At 41.0% G+C, this 21400-nt stretch overlaps 1 protein-coding gene across 5 annotated transcripts in view; it reads right to left on the bottom strand.

Moving 5' to 3' along the window:
* Nucleotides 1-19901, bottom strand: part of PARP8 (poly(ADP-ribose) polymerase family member 8) — a 125914-nt gene extending 106013 nt beyond the window's left edge. The window contains exons 1-4 of one of the 5 annotated variants that reach the window (XM_080575168.1): nt 19659-19901; nt 5147-5299; nt 3852-3925; nt 3127-3181 (exon numbers count right to left, since the gene is read on the bottom strand). In XM_080575168.1, coding sequence (XP_080431294.1) covers nt 3127-3181; nt 3852-3925; nt 5147-5163 — 146 coding nt within the window. In that variant the 5' untranslated portion in view covers nt 5164-5299; nt 19659-19901. Of the gene's footprint in view, nt 1-3126; nt 3182-3851; nt 3926-4444; nt 4967-4986; nt 5076-5146; nt 5300-19658 lie in introns of those variants that run through there. The other 4 variants (XM_080575167.1, XM_080575165.1, XM_080575164.1 and 1 more) reach the window with 4 other exon arrangements.
* Between the last annotated feature and the right edge of the window lie 1499 nt (nt 19902-21400).

Here is a 21400-nt window from a genome sequence, read left to right as displayed (position 1 = left end):
ATGCCAATGCAGTGATCATTTACACATATCTTATTTATACAATATATAGTAGCTTAATACGACCTAAAGGTCAAATGCTGGAACGAGTCTATATAATGAATAAAATAATAATAATTCTCAGTTTGTTCCCCTGGAACCTCTGTTCTTGAACAAAAGCTAAGTCATGCCCTCAAGGTTTGGTTCAGGACTGTCCTGCGGGAATACAAATTAACTCTACTGAAGCTACGATGAATATGCTCTGGATCAGGTCTATCTACTTGGTGTGATCTGCAAGGTGGTTATGTACCACCCCAGTGTTTGAACAGAACTAACCCAGGAGGGGTCCGTGCAATCAATATGAGCAGCAGGGAAAATCGGGTAAAGGCTGAGAAGCTGGCTCAAGGAAGAAAAATCTCACAGGTGTAAACTTAACAGCTTAATGAATACAGAAATCCTTGGCCCTTCATATACTGAAACAATACTGGTGCACTGACTTCCATAGGCTTACACTAATTTACTAAGAATCTGGCTCTGACTATGTTAAGACCGCAGACAAATGGACTTAATGTGTACTTGAGGCAGCTACAGGATGAAGATGAAAACCCTTAGAGATGTCGAACTTGGCACTGTTGCAACCTATGTATATACAAGAGTAAAGCCAAGAATTCTTCTCAAACAGAAAACACATCGGCTGTTTTTGGGGGGTTCTGCTCTGGTATCTAAACACTATGGATAAAAAAAAGCCACAGCACACACTGACCTAAGGAACATCCAGAGGAAATGAAGCATGGAAAGGACTTAGCTCAAAGGAAAACAAGAGAGTGCTAAAATACTGTAATCCACCTTACACACCATTCTTACTCATATAAATCTATCTCTCAGTTTGAAAATCCAGCATATACCCTTAGCCAGTCACTTGAAAACCCATGTTTTTGTCATTTTGCAGAACAAAGTCATCAGACTGAATATCTGAAGCAACAGAACTAGGCCTATCAGCTGATCCCCAGTCTGTGGTCACAAGCTAATAGAGGTTTTGTCACTTAGGGACGATTCCAGAATGCAACGCTTCATAAACAGCATCACCACTCAGAAATCCAGGGCTACAGCAATATCAGTAGGAAAAAAATCATGGACAAATGCATGAAAAAAGATCCTTCAATAGCCCTGTGCCCTCCTAATGGGATACCGCATGTAAGTTACCACCGCGGACCCTTCCTGAGACCTTGCTGGAGCCCTGTCTGAATACCACAAAAGTACAGGGTAGCTGGTGTTTCGCCAGCACCTCCTATGAGAAGAAACCACTAACTCATCTTTGATGTGAGAAATAAAAGCTTGGCCCTTGACGGTCAAGGCTTGGAGCTTTCGTTTTATGTACTTCACAACCTGGCCACTCAGTACGCCACTGTACACTAAGAAGATTATAAAACACCTTTCCAAATAAACATAAAAAAGAGCAGAGAACCTGAAATCCATAGCCGAAAGGATGCTTTTTAAGATGTCCTTAAAATGTCAAAAGGAAAGTGAAACTCGGGTATCCTTTATGTAACAACCCACTTTCACCAATTTCTGTAAGCGTAACTTCTGAATATTCAAGATCCTGTGCCTAGTTTCCAGTGGACAGTTTCCTAAGCAAATGCTGACCCCAGTTAAAATTCAAGGCTGCAAGATGCACAGCCATCTTCCGTCTCTCGTTGTAGAAGTGACAACATTTTGTTCCAGCATTTATAAACCGGTTTGTTTTCCATCAGCTATGCCCTTAGGCTTTTTACCTTATTCAGCTTGGAAAAGAGAAACAATAGACAGGTTTCACTTCCTGGTTGCTTGCTGCAATATTTGGTTTAGAGATCAGTGCTAAGTAACTTTCAAATTCAATTGTTTTAACTAAACAATAATACTTTTTGTAAGATAATTTTTATTGTATCAAGCCTTTCAAAACTACCTTCTAAAACAAGACCAAAACAAACGTATACTAAAACCCTAAATAAAAGAGCATACTTCAAGCAAGCCAGAAACACATCTCATCCTCAGCTACTAGTGGAACTAATGTACTCCACCGAACATGGCCTAAGTTGTCTTTCCTTCAGTGAGGAAGGACAGGATCCTGAGTGGGGAACGCATTCTCCTGAGCAGCCTACCAGCCTGGAGCCCATCTGGGAGCCTGGCCCTGCAGCCAGGGCCCGAAGCGTGCACCGAGCAGAACCAGTGGTGCGGGAATGCTGCCTGCACCAAAGGGCTCACTTGCAAAGAGCAGACTCCAGAGCACAGTACTTTAACCTGGCATACCCTGGGAAGGAAAAACAATCACCAAACTGGGAAAATTAAAAAGGAAATAATAAAACAAGGATATCTTGCCAAATCTGATAAAATTCAGCTAAAAGATAAGATGACGACCTGGCATGTACTGTAATTATCCTATCAAGTACCAGGTAACTAAGGTCTAGGGAGACAAAATGATGTGTGTTCAACTTACATGAGCTTTTGACTGTTCATCTAATATTTCCTTTTGAAAACAGATGAACACGATAAATGGTGACAGATTCAAATAAATTTGTACATGCACAATCAGGTTTATAACCAAAACCTCACATCCATTTAGAAATGATATTTAAACCACCATTCACTGAAGACAATTTCATAACCTTATAAGCTATACTGACATTTCACTTAGCGTCTCAGTAGTTTAATTTGGTCAATTGCAGACAGTCTTGCATCTGTCAAGGGACTAAACATGGCTCTCAAATGCAAGAGAATAAGGTGCCTATGTGAAATTTGGCCTATTTTTTAATAAAATCATAGCTTTTTCATATTTTTTTAGGATGCATTAACTTTGTATCAAATACACTGATGCCTTTGCTGTGCTTCACTTAAGCTTACGTATAGCAGAAATTCTAGGGACAGGAGCAAAAAGCCTGAAGCAGCGGAGCGCCAGGGAGCAGCACCCAGGCGAAGGAGCCTCCGACAGCTGGGATCACCTTTCTGATCACCTCCCTCCATGCTTCCTGCTCGGTTCACGTTTGCGAGAAGGCAGATGATTTACGGATGGATCCTCCTCGCAAAAGGAAGGAAAAAAAGCCTGCCAGGGCAGCGAAGCAAGGGAGCTCCCTGAGCGCAGGAAAAGAAGGGTGTCGCGACTGTGGAAAGGAGTACCTTTTGGAGCCTCCAGTGTAGGTGAAAGTAAAGGTGGAGTCAGAGTACCTGAAATCTGAAACACAAAGCGCTGCGTTATGACAACTTGGCATCCCGCTCGCTCCTCATTTTGGCCGAAATCGCCGCGGTTTCGCAGCCCGGCGCTCTGACACCGACGGGGGGAGCTGGGAACGGGGCTGGTGGGTGAATTTCTGCGGGAACCGGGGGGAAACGCACCCGGTCCCCCGGCCCCCTGCAACAAGTGCCCGGTGCTATGGCAACAACGGCGAGGAATTTCCATCGCCGGCATCGGCAACAGGCAGCCGCCCGCCGTGCCGGAGCCCCCGCCGCCGTGCACGGGAGGGGACCCGCCGTGCCCCCGGCCCTGCAGGCGGGTTTGGGGGGGGAACGAGGCTTCGGCCACCCCCTGCGACCACCCCCCACTTAACAAAAAAATGGGTAAAACGTCCACGGAGGGGAAGCACGGGGGCTCTGCGCCAGGCGGCGGGAGAGGGGGGACACAGCCGCACGCACACGCTCCCCGGCTCGGGATGCCCCCCCTTTCCCAGCCGGCTCCTGGCCTCCTCTGCCCTCACATGCCCTCGGAAGGAGAGGAGGAGGAGGAGGAGGAGGAGGAAGGGGGCTCCGCGGCGGCACCGCTGCCGGGAACGGCAGCGAAGGGCACCGGGCTCCGCGGCAGGCTCCCCGCCGCCGACCTGGCTGGCGCCCGGGTGGGGGGAACTCACCTGCAAACAGGCAGTCCTTCTCCGCCTTGCACTTTTGGATCACAACGTCAATATCCTTCTGAATCCGCTCTTGCCTTGAACACATCCCCATGAAATAGATCCCGGGGGAAAGGAAAAAAAAAAAAAAAAAGAGAGAAGAAAAAAAAAAAACAGCCTTTATTTCCAGCCCACCCCACCCCCCCGCGCTGCCAGGTTTAATAATTCAGCCCGAAAGATGGGCCCCGGGGCTGGCGAGCAGGAGCCGCCCCGCGGGGGCCCCGGAGGGATCCGCTCGGCCGGCTGGAGGACGGCGGCGGCGGGCGGGAGCCGATGTTGCATGCCCAGATGTGCCCGCCCAGATGTGCCGCCGCTGCCGCCGGCTGCCAATTTCCTCCTTCCCTGACAATAGATCCAGCGGAGGGTGGCGGCGGCGACACGGGATCCCCCCCACCCCCCACGCCCTCTTTTTTTTTTTTTTTCTTTGGGGGGGGGTGGTTTTGTTTTTTTTTTTTTTTCTTCTTGTGGTTGCTTTTCGGATAAAAAAAATAAATAAAAAAGAGGGGGATTGGGGATTTGGGGTTATTTGGGGAGGGGGGGGCGCCGCCAAGGCTCACATCCCTGCCTCTCCCGCACCCGGTCCCTGGCGGCGCGGCGGGGCTGGCGCTGCGGCGGCCGTGCCGCTCCGCAAAGCCTTCCCTCGCTCCCGGCCCGGCACGTACGGGCCCCGCCGGCTCCCCCGGCGGAGGCGGCGCGGGGGGAAGGAAGGGGCGGGTGCCGCGAGGCCGCCCCGGGGCTCCACGGAGCCGTCGGCAGCCGGCTCTCGCCTCCCCACCCGGCCCCGGCCCCGGCCCCGGCAGGGCGGTTCGCAGGCCGTGCGGTGCCGGGGCAGCGGGGCCTGCTCGCCCGCCGTGCCAGGGGACCGGGGGAGGCTCCCCCGGCCCTCCCCGGGCGGCGGGAGGTGGAGGCCTGGCCCCGCTGCCATGGAAGGAGCGGCAAAGGAGCGACCGCGTGTGGCACCCGGCGCTGGGCACCGTGACCCGAAACCCCCCCGGTCTCCCATCATCTCTCGCCTCACGGGCCCCGGGGCCCCAGGGCTGTGGGTGCAGCGCCCAGCCGCCCGCCCCGAGGCCGCACAGGTGGCAGCAGCCATACATACAGGCGGAAGGGATGGGCAGTGCTGCAACACCCAGCTTTCCTCACCGGCCAAAGTGCAGGCTCAATCCTACCCATAAATGGGTGTGAAGGCAGTGGAAACCGATCCGATGACAAATCTCAAAATAATATTCATAAAATTCAATTTCTGTGCATTCACCTACCTCTCAACAGCACCCATCGATTGTCCGTTACTGAACACAGTTTTTCTAGTGGTGTCTTCATTAGGCGAGTTTGTATTAATCAGGTATTGTTGATTTCAAGGACAGGAGGAAAACCCAGTCATTATTTGGTTATTCGTTCTTAGGTGGAAATGGCTAAAATGAGAAAAAAAAGGATTCTATATTTGCTCCTATCTGGACAAGATTTCTTGTCTAATGGAGGAAGTAGAAGGGAGACTGTAATAAAAAACAGGTAGTGTTTAAACAAAACAAAAATTGGTCATGTTATATAACTCTCCACCTCTAAGAAAATAATTTATCTTTGAAAGGAGATTTCCAGACTACTTTTCAATGCTGTTCAGTAAATTCTCTTTTACTCCAGCATGACTTTTCCAGGGTAGGATATAGAACTTGTCTCTGTAATGCACTAAGGCATTGCCATTCTGTCAAGTTAAGCCAGCATGGTCAACAAGCAATGCTTTTATAGAGTTTTTCTTGGATATTGCAGTTTCAGCTTTTTGCTTTTACCTGCTTGCTATGGGTGCCCATTCTGGTTTCGCTGGCAAGGTGGCATCAGCAGCCGCCTTTGCTGCCTTCCACTTCATCATAATCGGATGATGTAATCAGAACTCGATTTATTCGGGTGGATTTTTGGTCCCAAACCTTGCAGAAGATGGTCTATGTTAAGATAGAGATATTAGAGATAAAGATATTTACAGGGAATTTATGCTGGCAGTTTGTCTTACAGCTGATTCTGACCACAGGGTTATTCTCAGTGTCATGTCAATTAACACAATTCCTGACTGCCTTTTTAAGTGTCAGACTTCCCATAGAATCAGTAACAGTGAATTATAAAAACATCCACAAAAAAACACTCCAGTCTTGAGGAAAACTAATATGGTTGTTGGCTGATTTCACAGCATCAGCTGAATAGAAAGAGAAGTCTGGAAATATGGTAGGTTAAGCATTTATTATTATTTGTTGTGAGTGGCTTTTAAATTTCTAGATTCTTGGCCACTTTGGCCTTTGATTTATCTGATGACTCCAGTACTCTTGTAGCAGGAATGGTGTCTTTTAGTGAGGAGAAGCTAGATATATAGTGAGTCCATTCTATTGATGAAAAAAAAAATACTGAAAACAGGTTGGAAAATCTAGGTGAATCTTTACATTTAGAATTGATCCATATATATATATATGGATATATGGATATATATGTATATGTATATATATAACAGATACAATAGGTTGCCCAGAGAAGCTGTGGATGCCCCATTCCTGGAAGTGTTCAGGGCCAGGCTGGATGGGGCTTTGGACAACCTGCTGTGGTGGGAGGTGTCCCTGCCCATAGGGGGGGGATCAGAACCTGATGGTCTTTAAGGTCCCTTCCAACCCAAACCATTCTGTGATTGTATGTATGATTCTTAAATTTGTAAAAGTTGACAAGCTGCTGACATACATGTAACCTAAATTGTACTGCAACAATGTCTGCATGTGTGCTGTAATCCCTATAATGATATAGATTATACTACTCCCTTGAAGAAACTTTCCAAAGAGTTTTACAAGTAATTTCATGAATGATAGGACAGTCGGTCTTGGAAATAATGATTTTGGCTTAAGGGAATTTGATGTATGTCTAATTGCTTTTTCAAGACTCGAAAATCAGTTCTTGTCATTTTCAGGTCTATCTCAAGTTCAGCTCAGCTCAGTAGGTTATACGGAACTGATTACCTCAATTAAATAAAAGAAATGTAAGTAAGTTTTATATTTGTATTCCCAGAAACTTAACCTGATAATATTTATAGTGGTGTAAAAGGGGAAAAAAGAAATTGAAATCTGAGGATTTACATGACTAGAAGGTCTATGTGAGAAGGTTGTTTCAAAATATAATGGGAAAAATACAGGGAGAGAGAGAAACCAAATAATGAAAGTGTTGAAATAATGTGTGAGCACTGACTGAAAAAGTTATTGAGGAAATGCACAGTTCGGCCAATTTCTTCTCATTGATGGGCTCTGTCTGCTTTAGACTAAGCAGATTTTTTTTTCAGTTTATGTGGGGAAAAAACACACCTTTCCATCCATTAATAAAATTGTTAGAAATGCACCAGTTAGCATTAAAGCACACTTTTCTGTCACAAAGTATTTTCTTTATTTATTTGTTTTCTAAAAATATTCCTCCTACATTTAAACATATATTTTAAGTCTTAATAACAATGAAAATATGAGGATTTGCCATTGTATGCAATATGCAGAGCACTGTGACTATTTAGCATCCATGCTGTCTTTGTAATATGGGAGAGAGTTCAAAAGGGCAGGGACACTGAAAAGAATCCAAAACCCTCCAAAATATAAAACCACCATCAGCCCTCTGAAACAAAGAAAAAGTCCTCACTTTTACATGCACCAGCCAAAACTCTAGTACAAAACAAAACTAAATCTGAGCTTTTTCTCCAATTTCAAGACAGTCACCAATATGGCAAAGCCTGCTGACTTCTATAGACATCGAGTTCCTGGAGGTGGAACACATAAAGGATCAATACTATTCAATTCTTACAGCAGGAAAACACAATACTATCCTTCAGTTAGCTTTCTTAAAATGACACAGTCATTTTAAAATGGTACTGTGGCATTAAATTCCAAAAACACAGGTGCTCAGTTGTGAGATATGTAGAAGTAGCACTTCATTGTTCCCAGTGAAGTGATGTAGATCATAACATATAATGTTTTGCTTCAAGCATTGGTGTAATTTTCACCATAATTCTAACATTGGCAGTTTCAATCTAGAATTCTGATGTAAGATAGATCAAGGAAATGCTGAGTTGACAGTTAATTGTCTTTAAGCCTGTTCTAGTCTTTGACAGATTTCAAGTCAGCTGACTTCTACAACAATGCCCTCAGCTGTTCATACAAGTAGTCACTGCCAAACTAGGTAGCCACAGTCCACAGGTATCCAAAGCAGCCCATAACAATATAAAGCCATTCAAATCACTCTGGTATTGTTAAATGGTTATTAACAGATTGGTTTCTTGGGTCAGCACTCTAGGCATGACATGGTTTGGATTAAAAACACAGTAGTGTGATGTACGCATCATAATTTATTGAATTTTACTGTGAATAAAACATTTTAACTGATGTTTGGAGTGGGTTAGCACAGGTCCATTGATAAAAAGCTATAGCTTTTTAAAAAAGAATGCCAGTTAAAATGGAATTAACAACATGACTTAAAATACTGGTATGATACATAAAAACATTAAATATTTTTGTGTGATAAAAACTGAAGTAGTGACTTAATTACATTACACTATGAAACAATACCTTAAATTATCACGTCCAGTTCACCATAAGCTTTTGAAAGTGATTTTAAGCCTTCTCATCTAGCCTAGAAGAGAGAAACCTTCAGCTAGCATATTTTATTGATATGTATTCTATTTGCTATTGTAGAATAATAGCGGAAGAGGGGAGGAAGCACTGAAGTGATATACCAGAGGATCGAGGCTTATTTTTTAAATCCATGTTGAAATTTCCAACGTGATTGTATTTATTTATTTAAGTGAAGTGATTTATTTATTTATTTAAATCTCCTGTTAAAGAGCAGCAAGAGTTACCTCAAACAAAACCAAAGGATGTGTGGGTTTTATACACAGATGTGGGAATTGCTGATAGAGGCCTCTAGCTTTCCATCAAAGATGGGAGTACTCATCCTTCCAGACGTCACTGAGGCCCACAATAGCTAAAACTATGGCTGCTGGCATGATAAATGGCCTCAGTAATGTTCAATAAATAATGCAGTCAGAGTCCCAAATAACACTACAGTTTACTGTAATTCCTAGCATTGCATTTTCTAATGATGTTTTCAAAATGTTTTTTCTCCTTCACTGATGTCTTCTCATCTTTAAGTCGCTGCATGCCACTCTCATTTCTCTTGTTTCTTTTTCCTTTCCTCATTAACTCTTACACCATTAATAAGCGTCATTACTCTCTCTTTTCAACTCTTGATCCTGTCTATCATATCCATTGAGTTCATCTCTTCCATCTCGCTTTTAGCAGGTCACTTCAAGAGCAGCTCAAAGAAGAGGGGTATAATGGAATTTTGTCCACAGAAATGGAGTTTTTGAAGAGATGCAAGTGGGAATATTTCCAAAACTTTTATCCAAGACTTTCTGAAGTCAATCACAAGCAAATCCAGACAGGGAACCCTCTGCCTCCCACCAGCTTCTGAAGTGAGTTGCCTCTTGCCAGCATCATCATTGTTTCTGTGAATCATGGGCACGTTTGGTTGCACACTGGCAGTGCTCTGTAAGGCAAGTAGCCGGGGCCTTCCTCTCAATTACTCTGCAGCCCAGTAGCTAGACTATTGCTCTAGGAGATAAGAGCTGTGAATTTATACTCATAGGCTGACAATATTGTCTCCACAATTAACTGTTATCAGAGTTACACCCTGAGCTCAAACAGTGATCAGTCCTGAAGGTACATCATCCTGCGTGAGCAGAAGAAATGGTTTCCAAATCAGGACCAAGAGGCCTATCTCAAGTGCAGATAAGCGCCTAAGCCCAGGGGAGAGGCAGAATTTGAGATCCATTTCTCACTTGGCTGTGTGCTGTGCTCACTTTCCAGCATCACATCTATTCTAAATTCCCTTCCCAAGAGCTTTAATGCCTTCACTCACTGAGCAGGCAGCATGTAAGCATGTCTCTCCCAATCCACATTTAGTCACAGGCGATAATGTTTATTGAATGGCTCAAGGGTACACAGACTACTTCTAAAATCCATAGCATCACTGGTGTAATTTACCACAGCTGAACCTGCTACCTGGCAAATTTCTCAATTGCTGAGCAAATGCATAGTTAAAAAAAACACTTTGTTGCCTATATCCAGATTGCAATTTCTTAATTGCAAATTGTCATGCCAGAAAGTACTCAAACTGTAAAATACTTACCTTGCTAAAAATATTCCATATAGTCCATTTTCTGCAACAGTAAAAATGATTCACCATGTCACCATCTGTTATCAGGTACTGATGCTTTCTTGCTATAACAACCTCAATTGCCACCAACCTGTGCTTGCCGTTAACTAAGAATTTGTAACCCAAACTTAAAAGGAACTGCAAAGTACTCTCAGTTCAGCTGAAACTGATAGGGTGGGAAGCACTCAGCACCTTGCAAGATTAGACCTTTGAAACAAAAGACTAATTCCACCAGAAGACTGCATCACATTTATACTGCAAGCTGTGGTGTACTGTTTTGATCTCTGACCTAACTCTAAATGAGAAGCAAAGAAAGGGAAAATTAGCACATGCAGAGTTTTATGCTGCTGCTACTTACACTCCTTCCTGTACCCATGCGAACTCATTTAGCGTTTGTTCAGCTACTGCTGCACAACCAACTGTGTTGAACCCCAGAGATGTAATTAGATTTGGGTGCCTGAATTTGTTCCCTTCAGAAGATCAGGACCAGGGGTTAATGCAATGTTCAGTCAGTCTTCTTAAACCAAAGCACTCTTTAATCTTAAGGAACTAAACATAAAAGACAGTGACATTTACAATAATTAATGAGTGTATGCATCTTTTACCAAAAGCATCCCAAGCTTCCATACAACAGCCTAACTTTCAAATTCTGCATGCTTGTCTTCTTTACTCACTTTCCCATAGTCTCATGTACAGAACCCCAGTGGCCAGAAAAAGGGGGGGTTTCTTTTTTATCTGTTTATAGGCCATCTTCCCTGCCTGTTTCCCCTCTGGTACAATGGCACTATAACCTGGCAGGAGCCAGAGTAGGTATTATTATTTTTTTTTTCTTCTTTTTATAAATAGTAGCTCAAGTATTGTATTTAACATTAAACTTGTACAAGAGAGTACATGAGTACATTGTGTGGGGTTTTGTCTATTTCTTTAGCTCATAGGAAACCCAGCCAAAAGTGTACAGTATTAATCCCATTGACCATATCTTTTGGTACTTACCAAGATCATTTGTTTGCAAGCCATGTTCGTGATTATTACAAGTCAATCTGTTCCCTGGTTTCTGTTACTTTAACCCTGAGGTACAGTAGGAGCCAACAGTACCAGAATGAAGAAGTCACTACTAAAAACTAAGTAATGCCATAATCTAAACTAGAAAAAAAATTTGCAGTCTTTCCTATTTCCCAACGAGACTAGAACAATTAAAAAATCCTTAGGCAAAAAGATTGTGGAGCTATAAATTAAACCCACCAGAGTATTTGGAAAAACAAATCATTTCTCTTCTATGTATTTGAGGCAGTTTGTACGGTTTAAGTACAAAAACATGCTTGTCGCATATCAAGTGCGTGTCTTTCCTTCTAAAAACATGTGCTAATTTCACAATTATTTTCAGCAGCAGACCAGCTTCTGATATCCAGTGGTTAGACTGCTGCCTGTCTACAAGATAGGAAATTAATGAAACAGGAAAAGTGGCAATGAAAGAACACATGATGCACCCTCAAAGATAGATAAATCAAATGTAAAGCAAAGCCTGTAGTGCTTACAAGGAAAAGATCCCTCAGAGGTGAATCTACAGTTGTTGAGGGTGGGGAGCAGGGAGAGGGAGGGGAGGAAAAAATAAAGGTGTTAATGAAAAAACGTCCATAAATAACTGGGAGAAAAGGAGCAAGATTGCTTTTAGTGGGAAGAAAAGACATAGTTAAGTACTTAACTTGATTTTTTAGAAGGAGATCATGTCAGTATTCTCGCTTCTTATTTAAAACAAAAAAGGCCATCTGTATTAACAATTAATATTGAAGGCTAAGCCTTCATCACAGATATTGTGAATTCAGTTAGACCTTGCTTTTACAAATCACATCTAGGCTTTCAGCATGAGTAGTCCCATTGATGCAAGCAAGACAAGTAATGAATTAAAATGAAGCAATTAATTATTTTTTAAACACAGCTCTTAGTTAACTCACATCCGTTCTTATTCTAATATTTAAAACCTGTGTATGCATATACAACAAGTGGCATTTTCTGTAAGCTTGGTGAAGCTCTACCTAGTCTAATAATATCATTCTAATAATATTATTTCTCAATATTTCTAATAGTTTTATTCAGATAAACACTAAAAACAAGTCTCCCTGAATGCCATATTTTCTTGAAAAAGATACCAAATTAATCCACTGCCTTTATTGAAAAAATGAATAAATGATTTTGTAAGGAAAGAGGAATAACCCCACTAATGAAGCAATGACTATAATGATGTAAGGGCTTGAGCTTTCACAATGCTATTTTCTTCTCATTTCCTTCTCTTATATACAAAACATGCAACAAGACCAAGGTTACATACGAAAAGTAAGATAAAGATGCCCTCTTGCACAATTCCTCTACCATAGCCCAGAGGGATGCCTTATTACTTCAAAACCACAAAATTAATGATGAAACAAATACAAAAAAAAAATAAAAATAAAAATAAAAATAAATGTTTCTGGACTGTGTTTTTCAGATCTTACATTTAACCTCTTTTTCTTACCAATTCTTCCTCAATTCTGCTTTTCTCTTGCTCTGAAACAAGGTCCAGGCTGCCAGCAGTGAAGTAGCCCATTTTACAAAACCTGCTGGAGCCCCATCTGTTTTGGTTGAACTTTGTATTTATTTTGCCCAATCTAACATCTATAAACAGCAATTCTGTATATTATCAAATGTAGATCAGTTGTCTGATAAGTTTTTTTACAAGTTTTACAGTGTGTTTATACTATACCTTTTGTATTATGAAACCAGTTTCTTCTAACATTCACAATATAAGATATGTACTTGTGTAAATAGACTAACTCAATCAACAACATCATTGCTTTACAGGATTAGTATAGAAAAACAGCCACAAATAAAACTAGGTCATTGTTACTGATTTCTAGGTGGCAAAATCAATTATTACATATTTTTGTACAGTTTTTTGTGTTTAATGCTTTCCTTCTTTTCTTCCAAAGTGGTGAAAACCATGAGGCCAACACTTAAATATTTGGAAACATTTCAAGGCTGGAAAGAAATTACTAGTAAAAATAATTAGTTAGTGTTTCAGTGACCTTTTCTTTAAACATTTGCAGTTCCCCTAAATGAAAGATTAATACATCCATCATAATTGTTATGCTATTTCAGTTCTATAGTGATTCTCTATAATGTTTTGTTGTGCAAAGCAGTGTTAAAATGTTACGTAAGAAGATTCATCTTAGTTGTGTCTTGGTGATTTTTTATGTATCTACTGAGAGTTCTATACTTATAAACCCTATTTTTATTTTTTTTATTAAATTAGTTTTTGGTCTTCCTACATAATTATCTAAATTCTGTAAACTATACAGATATAGTTCTTGGCACAGTATTTCACACTGACAAGAGAATGCTAAAAGAGAAGTGCAGCTGGGTAGACTCCTAAAATACTCAACACTGATTTAAGCATTTCAGTAAAGTCAGTCACAAGAGAAGAGCTGGGTAAATAGTAGGAAAAATTATTCATGGAGACATTTACAAATCCCTTACAATTTGGCTATCATCCCATTGCTTATACTTGCTTGTTTTCAAAAATATCCAGCAAGACTTTTATTGGATGATGTCAGTATGCAGCCATGATAATTTTGCATGTACATTAATATCTTGTACAAGTATTGCATGATACTTGTATAATAAAGCTATTATATCTTGTACGTATATTAGGTGTCCCTGCCCATGGCGGGTGGGGGGCGGATTAGGTGATCTTTAAGGTCTCTTCCAACCCAAACCATTCTATGATTCTATTTACATTTGATCCAGAAATTTCTTTTCTTCTGTTTACACAATCAAGAAATAGACACGACATCATGTCACATAATTCCCACACAAATCATGGATAAAGTAATATAATTGGTTAAAGATATGATTAGAGTGAACAGCTTTCAAGCAATACAGGATTTGATAGCTGTTCTCACAAAGGTGTTTAAATAACGAAGATGTGATATATATGTTCCTAAAAATGACAGGTCAAAGGCCTTCAGCGTTCAGTGGTCCCTTTGACTGGGACTTCTGCTGTTGAATCAAAGAAAAAAGAAAACCATGTTTGGTTTGGATTAAGCTAAACTTATTTCTGTCATCTCTTTCTTACTGAAATAAGAGAGATGTTCTGGTCCATTTAACAGAATGTTGTTCTTTTCAGCCTGAAACAATAAGTTTCACTTTGGGACATTCATTTTAGGAAAAAGAAGTAATAAAACTGCCCTTAGAAGAAATGCACTTTTACTCTGTGTCATACAAGGCCTCATGTTGTTTGTTTCACATCTTTGCCTCCCTGTATCCACTGAAGCAGATGAAACGGCCTCAACAAGAGCACCTCGCCCCAGAAAATTACTCCATCTTCTAGATAAGATATTTGGCAGAAGTCAAGTTTGGTTTTATTCCTGCCTTGAGTGGAACAGAGCTTGCATTTGAGCTGCACATTAAGCGAGAAGCAATGAACCTTCAGCTCCGTTGTTTGAACACTCACTCAGGAGGATTCCAGCCCCTTGCTCAATGAATGTACTTTTGGTTTAGACAAAGAGAAACAGCTTTACAAGGTCTCGTCTGAGAGCAGTGTATTTATGGCACTCAGTTTAGAAGTATAAGATCTAAGTCTCCTGAAGAGGAAGGAACTCAGTTAAACTTTCCCATTTCTGGAATGAATGCATTAGCCATATTACTTAATGAAAGAGAATATTATTTTCAGCTGGGAAGAAAAAAAAATCCATACAATTAACCAGAACAAATAATTCAAGCTCTCCCTTAGAAGGCATTTTTGTTACTCCATAAAAAAGATCAATTGTTTGTATGTCACTCTGACACTCTCCTAAGAAGGTAGAAGGCCAAGTAAGAGGAATGTCCAGGTAAACAACTTACAGTTTAAGCAACTCTGCACTTTTGAAATCCTTGCCTCTCAGAAAAATATTTGATTGACAATCATTAGTGATACCTAAGGCCATGTTTCTGGCATGGTGGTGTAGGTTCAAAATTCGATCAATGAAAAGCGATATGAAACAGGAGATTTTTAAGCATACAAAGAGGGAAACAGAAAAGTGAGCTGGTTCAGGGAATGAAACCAAAAATAAGGTGAACATAAAAAAACAATTTCCTGCAAGAACAGCTCTTCAAGTGGCTTATTAAAGCATATTGACTGTGTTAAGCAATGTGCTGGTGTAAGAGAGGGGACAGGACTATGGCAGACCCCACTGACAGATTGCAGCTACTCCAAGTAGTTTCCCAAGTTCAAATCTGATCTCATATATACTGATTACAGTGAAGTAATCAGTACTTACCCCTCGTAGAGGCAGGAACATAAAACTTACGTTCTAAAACATAAACCTTCTACTGAGTACAGAATATTGCCCTTCACATTAGGGTTCCTAAAAAATGCCAGTTGAGCTGGCATCGTGATCATTGTGACCATCATTGAAAAGTGATGTGAGAAGGACACAATAACTCATCACAAATTGGAGTTTTAGAAATCAGAAGGCCAAATACTGTGGTGCAATTACCTCAGCTATTCTTTACCTTAGTGATGATGAGGATAGCTAAGATCTGGAGGGTGGACCATTGCCATATGGGTATGGACACAAGCTAATCAGGAAATAAGGTGTTCTGTGGCAGGGGAAATGGCAGTCTCAAAATCACTTCGCAAACAGTCTGTGAGCACAGAGCCCCAACTAAAGCAACCGCCTTCTCGTGGTCTGTAATAACAAATGCCACCCTTCTACCTAAATAGATGCCAGCGGTTTGGCTGTGGGGAGCTCCTTGACTCTATGATCCGTGGAAGAAATCCTTGTTAAAACCATCCCTCACTTCTGTCCTCCTACCCATGGAGAAGTAGAATGATACTACCCAATATATTATTTTAAACAACACTTGTGAGGAATATAATTCAGAAAAAAGATATTGCAGAAAAAAAAAAAAAGGCATAGTTACTCTCCATACAAGCATTTGAGCACAAGTTCAGAAACTCATTTCCTGTAGTAGCATAAGTCCCATTAAATTCTTTCACATTTTAAAATTATTATCCTGTGGCCATATTACCTTTTAAGAAAGTAATGTAGCATTTCTAATTCTTCAGGAAGAAATGATTGTAGAGACTCATATCCTTGTATTTATTCTTTGTCTGATGCAGTATTAAGCTTTTTTTCTTTTTTTTTTTTTTTTGACAGTTTATCCAGGTTATTCTGAAATATTTTGTACTTGTAAAAATTGTGTATTGGAATCAAACTTCACCCAGTGAGTCCAAAGAATAAAGCATATTTTGTGCCTCTTGCAGCTTTATTTAAAGATTTTGTGTATTTACTTTCTGATGTACATCCAGAAATAACTGGGAGAACAGGAGTACATTTATGCTTTATAACTTAGTAATACAGAATATAAAAATAATTTGAAGTGACAGTATTTGCTAAATCCCACCTTGTTCTTTTATTGTCTCTGATATCATAATAAATAATATACATCTGTGTGAGAAAGGAAATGTTTAAGGTGTGTACCACTGCCCTCTAACAGTATATAAACAGAAGTATTCATTTAGACAGCTGAGGCTGTGTACATCCAAAATTTCTGTAAGCTAAAAATTGCCTTTCGGCTGTACAGACTCTTGGGGCTCTAGCACTGTCCATCAAGTTGATCTGTGCAATTTTGTTTTGTTTGGGGTCTTCTGGGAGACAGGTGGGGTTGAGATCTTTGGAAGGGGACAGGGTTAAACACAAAATAAGAGGAAGAAAGAAAGTTTAGGTTTTTTTGTTTGTTTATTTTAAGCAATTGTGCTTTTATAACAAGCTGAGTTCTAGATCATAACTTCCAAAACACTTCCTCTTTTTCTCCCTGTTTGTGTGCTGGTCATTGCTACAGGTAAGAGAACATGGCAAAAATTATTGTGGCAGTCAAAGGAGCTGGGGGACAGCTAATAACAGAGAATGAGGCTCCTGTACATGCCCCAGCTGTTCCTCCAATAACCAGAGGCAAGCTGGCTGTCCTACTAAAGTGCATGCATATGTTCAGAAACCCATCTCCCCTGTCCAACTAGTTGCAAGAGTTCCGAGGTTACAAGAGTTTCCTCTGCTGTGGGCTGGAGGTGTCGTCCCCTGACTACCTGTTCATTTCTGCCTGCCACTGCCTTCAGTTTCTTCTACTCCTTACTGTTCCTCTTCCTCTTGTCTTCCAGTCTGTGAGCTCTGCCAGCAGTTTTAGAGATGACTTAAAATCCATTGTGCAAGATTTCCATCAAAATCGGGAAGGGGGGAAAAACTGTGACATTTTCTTCAAATGGCATGAAGACGGGTAAAACGAAATTCACACAGCTGAAATGTGCAGTAGAACAAAAGCATGGACAATCTGATTACACTGTTTTCAGGCTGGTGGAAAATACACTGGAGGAAGAGTTGCAGAAGGAAGCTACAAATCCCCTTTTGAGCTAGTCAAACTCAGTGCTTTGAGGTTAAGTAAGCAAAGTCTCCTATAGACCCTGTATAAGATGTAGGACAAGATAGATTCTGATCCTCTTTTGCTGTAGTCATAATTTAACTTTGATGTTATAGTTGTACCTTACAACTTATTTGACAGTATTTCACTGGTAAAATATTTGTATATTACCTTCCCCAAATGGTTAAATATCTCAATGTAAGTAAACACCTGCGATAACTCTTTTTTTCCAAATACAGTTTCAGATTCGTTAAATTCATTATGTGCATTCTAAGCTAATACTACTTTATATTCTTATAATATGGGATATTTCTGAATTAGATCATTACTATGTATTTTTCATTTTGAGAAAAAAGTCACTCCTGGGTTTCTGAGGAAACATGACCACTTGTAATTTAAGCAAAACCAACTAGGAGGTGTTTCTGTTAAACTATCATCTTGTGGTTAATAAACAGCCATCCATATATATAGACTGTGTTGCACTGTCTTGTAATAACTGTTCCACTTAATAATGCTGCAGGGAGGACCTAACAAAAGATACAAACACTTTATCCAATTTAGAAGCACATGCAAGATTTATTACTGGCAACTGCTTCTGTATTTTATATAAGGTTGATAGTGTCTGTTGCATACAATTTAGCAATATCGTCTTATAGAATGAATAAAAAATGAATGTGTCGAAAGAAAAAATGGGAAAGAGTGCAAGAGAAAAGCCCGTTCAGAAAAGAGAAAGCATACAAACAAGGGGTAGCTTGCTTGTTTATTGTTTTACATTGAAGATACTAATTTTGCTTCTGTGGTTATATTAATATTCTTGGATGCCTGTTCAGGAAATTGGAATCTCAGATCTAATATCATTCTGTTCATCTCTAAAAATACAGCTGCTTATGGCAAGTAATTAGCTTACCAAAGTTATTGACTCTGTGACAGTAGCACATACTTTATTCCTTCTCCAAAAGATTTTTTTTTCCCCTGGTGAAACTGATGTCTTGAAACTATGCTAGGGGGACATGACTCAGCCCAGCTCTTCTCAGTATCTTGGTGTTTCAGTACTTGGAATTACTTAGGATCTCTGAGTTATATGACAATTCTAAATATGGTCATAAAAAGGATTGGACATCTTCAAAAGCATCACCCAGCCAAAATCCTGATATGAGATAATTATTGACCTCTCCAAATTCTCCCAGTTTGGAATGATTCTATTTATTTGAATGTTATTTTACTTATACCTTCATAGATTACATGAAAATACTTCCTCCTGGAAAAGTCTGGCAGTTTTTCAACATAATGCAAACATGCTGTGGGTTATTGGACAATTAACATTGTGTCAAAGCTTCACTATATTCTCTGAAAGTGAAATGCCATTTTGCTTTACTTAATAACACTTCTCCCTCTACACCTTCTTATGCCTTTTGCCAAGAAACTTCAGGAAGGAAAAACACTTTTCGAAAGGGATGCTGCAAGTGGAAGAGACTACTGCAGAAATCACTGCCAAGCCCTAAAGAGGTACAAAGTGATGACAAATTACATGCATAAAAATATAAGCAAAATGCTGACGTACAACATATGCAGTTGCTACTGGCATTTAAGAGTAATGGGTGAGCAAAACTGTACATACAGGTGTATTTTTACTCCAAGAATTGCTGAAAAAATTAAAATTATAGGTAGGATTATTTTACTTCAGACAGTTATATGTCAGGGGTAAAAATTCACTTCTGTATTTAAAGTAACAAAATCATAATTAAAGGAATAAAAACTACCATGTTTCTCCTTTGCCATTTTTTCTTTAGATAAAGTGAAATACCAAAATCCTGGACTGATATCAAATCTAGACATCCCTGAATGAGAGAAAAAAAAGTCATTTAAAAACTGAACTATGTAAAAACGCTATAGTTTTGAGGATATTTACAATGACAATAACAAAGTGTTTGACTCTCTCAAGGCAACGAAAGATTATTGTTTTGAATAGCTTATTACATGAGTCCTTTAGAGAAAACAATGCTTAGGAGATACGTAATAATCAAATGATAGCTAATATAAACCTGGTATGGATCCAAGGAAGAGACAGGTCCTGCACATAGGCATTAGAGATAAAATACTACTAACATTGTTTAGCTGGCACCTTACCTTGGAAACATCCAAATGCCATGGTGCGCCAGAGAGTATGCCTCAGAAGGGCTGCTGCTGCGCATCACGCGTTAATTTTGACAGGACTGACATGCAGAGCAACCCCGGACAGACTCCACTGTAATCCATGCAAGTGTTTCAGGGTTTCTTTTAATGCTGCTAAGAACCAGCTCCCTTCTTCAGGAGAGTCAGTCCCATGACACTCGTTCCATGCAGGACAGACAGGAACAGCCCCGCCGTCAGTCTGTCCCAGGAGCCAAGTTAATGATCAGTGGCTCGGACACTGTCGTGAGCTGCAGGAAGAGCCACTGTGCCACGTCTGCTCTGCTCTGCATCCCATGCCCAGGGGATGCCCTGCCAGTCCTGCCAGCGAGGCTGCCCCGTGGTCCCTGTTCGTTAACTGGATTTCAGGGGCCAGCAGTTATGTAAAAGGGATTTAAGTTCACAAGAGCCTTTTCCTGGTCTTTGCTCCAAGGCCTGTTATTAATTAAACTGTCATTAGATGAAATTCTCATGTAATGACTGGAGCAGGGCCTAACACACAAATGGCAGCATTGTCTGCTTTCGTGGAGGCCGGAGCTGCCTACCCTGGTGGTCTCGCCCCAGCCTGAGCCTGCAGGTCTTCATGGACTCTGCCCGAGTCATGGTCTCCACCCAGGCTGGCCACCTACTCAAAACAAGAAATGAAGATGTACATGAAAAAGGCGGATTCTGGTCACAGAGCCCACCAGCAGAAGACCCACTAGCCCAGGCCCTCCAGGCAGCCCTGCCAGACAGTCTGTGAGGGGCTCTGCCCTGCAGGACATGACAAGCCTTGCACGGGAAGAGAAGAGAAGGGCACTGCCTCTACCACTTCATACTCTGCTGCTCCTCTGCTTTCGCACCAATGAAGAAACGTTCATTTTCAAATTTGTGCTCATTGCTGCTGGGGTTACTGAGGGTGCCATGCACACCTCGGGGTGGGGACTGGCACTTTCCCCATCTGCTGGGGCCGCTTCTGCTTCTGATCACAGGACTGACAAGTATTTTCAGTGCAGGACAAACATGACTTGACACCTACTGGGTAAGATTGTCACTCTGAAATGAAAATTTGGAATACAAAATTAAATGAAAGATTGGATTCCCAATGCTCTTTTTCAAGAACAGATCCTGAACAAAGCACATGGGATTTAAATTATCTCCAGTCACTCCCTAGCAGGTGCTCTGACCACATGGCCACAATTCTTGCTCCCTTTCAGTCCGTCTCTTCTGCCTAATTAACCTTGAATTACGTTGTGGCAAATGTACAAGCTGTGGCAGAGTGGTAGGGGGTGTGCCAGAGTTAGGGAGAGAGGGATGGGCTGGAGTCTTCCCCAGGGAAAGAGCAAGTCTCCTTTTAGTGTCCTCTTGGCAAGGGAATTTTATCCTGCCGTGAGTGTTGAGGAAGTGTCATTTCACAATTTCTCTTTCATCAGCCAACTCAGGTCAGGGTCAGCCCCAGGGACAGATAGGTCCCTATATCTGCTCTAGCTATAGATGCAGTAAGGGCAATGTAGTCGGGATGTTGATATCAGTAACTCTTGCCTTGAGAACAGGCTTGCAGTATCTGGTTATGTACTTTTAGTGCTGTATAAGAGACAAAGACAGACTTGCTTCTTTCAGGAAATTAATATATTCTGAAGTGTCTGTACAAGGACAGCTACCAAAACAATGACAAAATTCACAGAGAACACCAAATAGCTACAAAATAAGAGCATTGTCTT

Source organism: Anser brachyrhynchus (assembly GCF_964034855.1).
Source record: "Anser brachyrhynchus genome assembly, chromosome: Z".
Classification (NCBI taxonomy): Eukaryota; Metazoa; Chordata; class Aves; order Anseriformes; family Anatidae; genus Anser; species Anser brachyrhynchus.
This window is presented reverse-complemented; position numbering and strand designations above follow the sequence as displayed.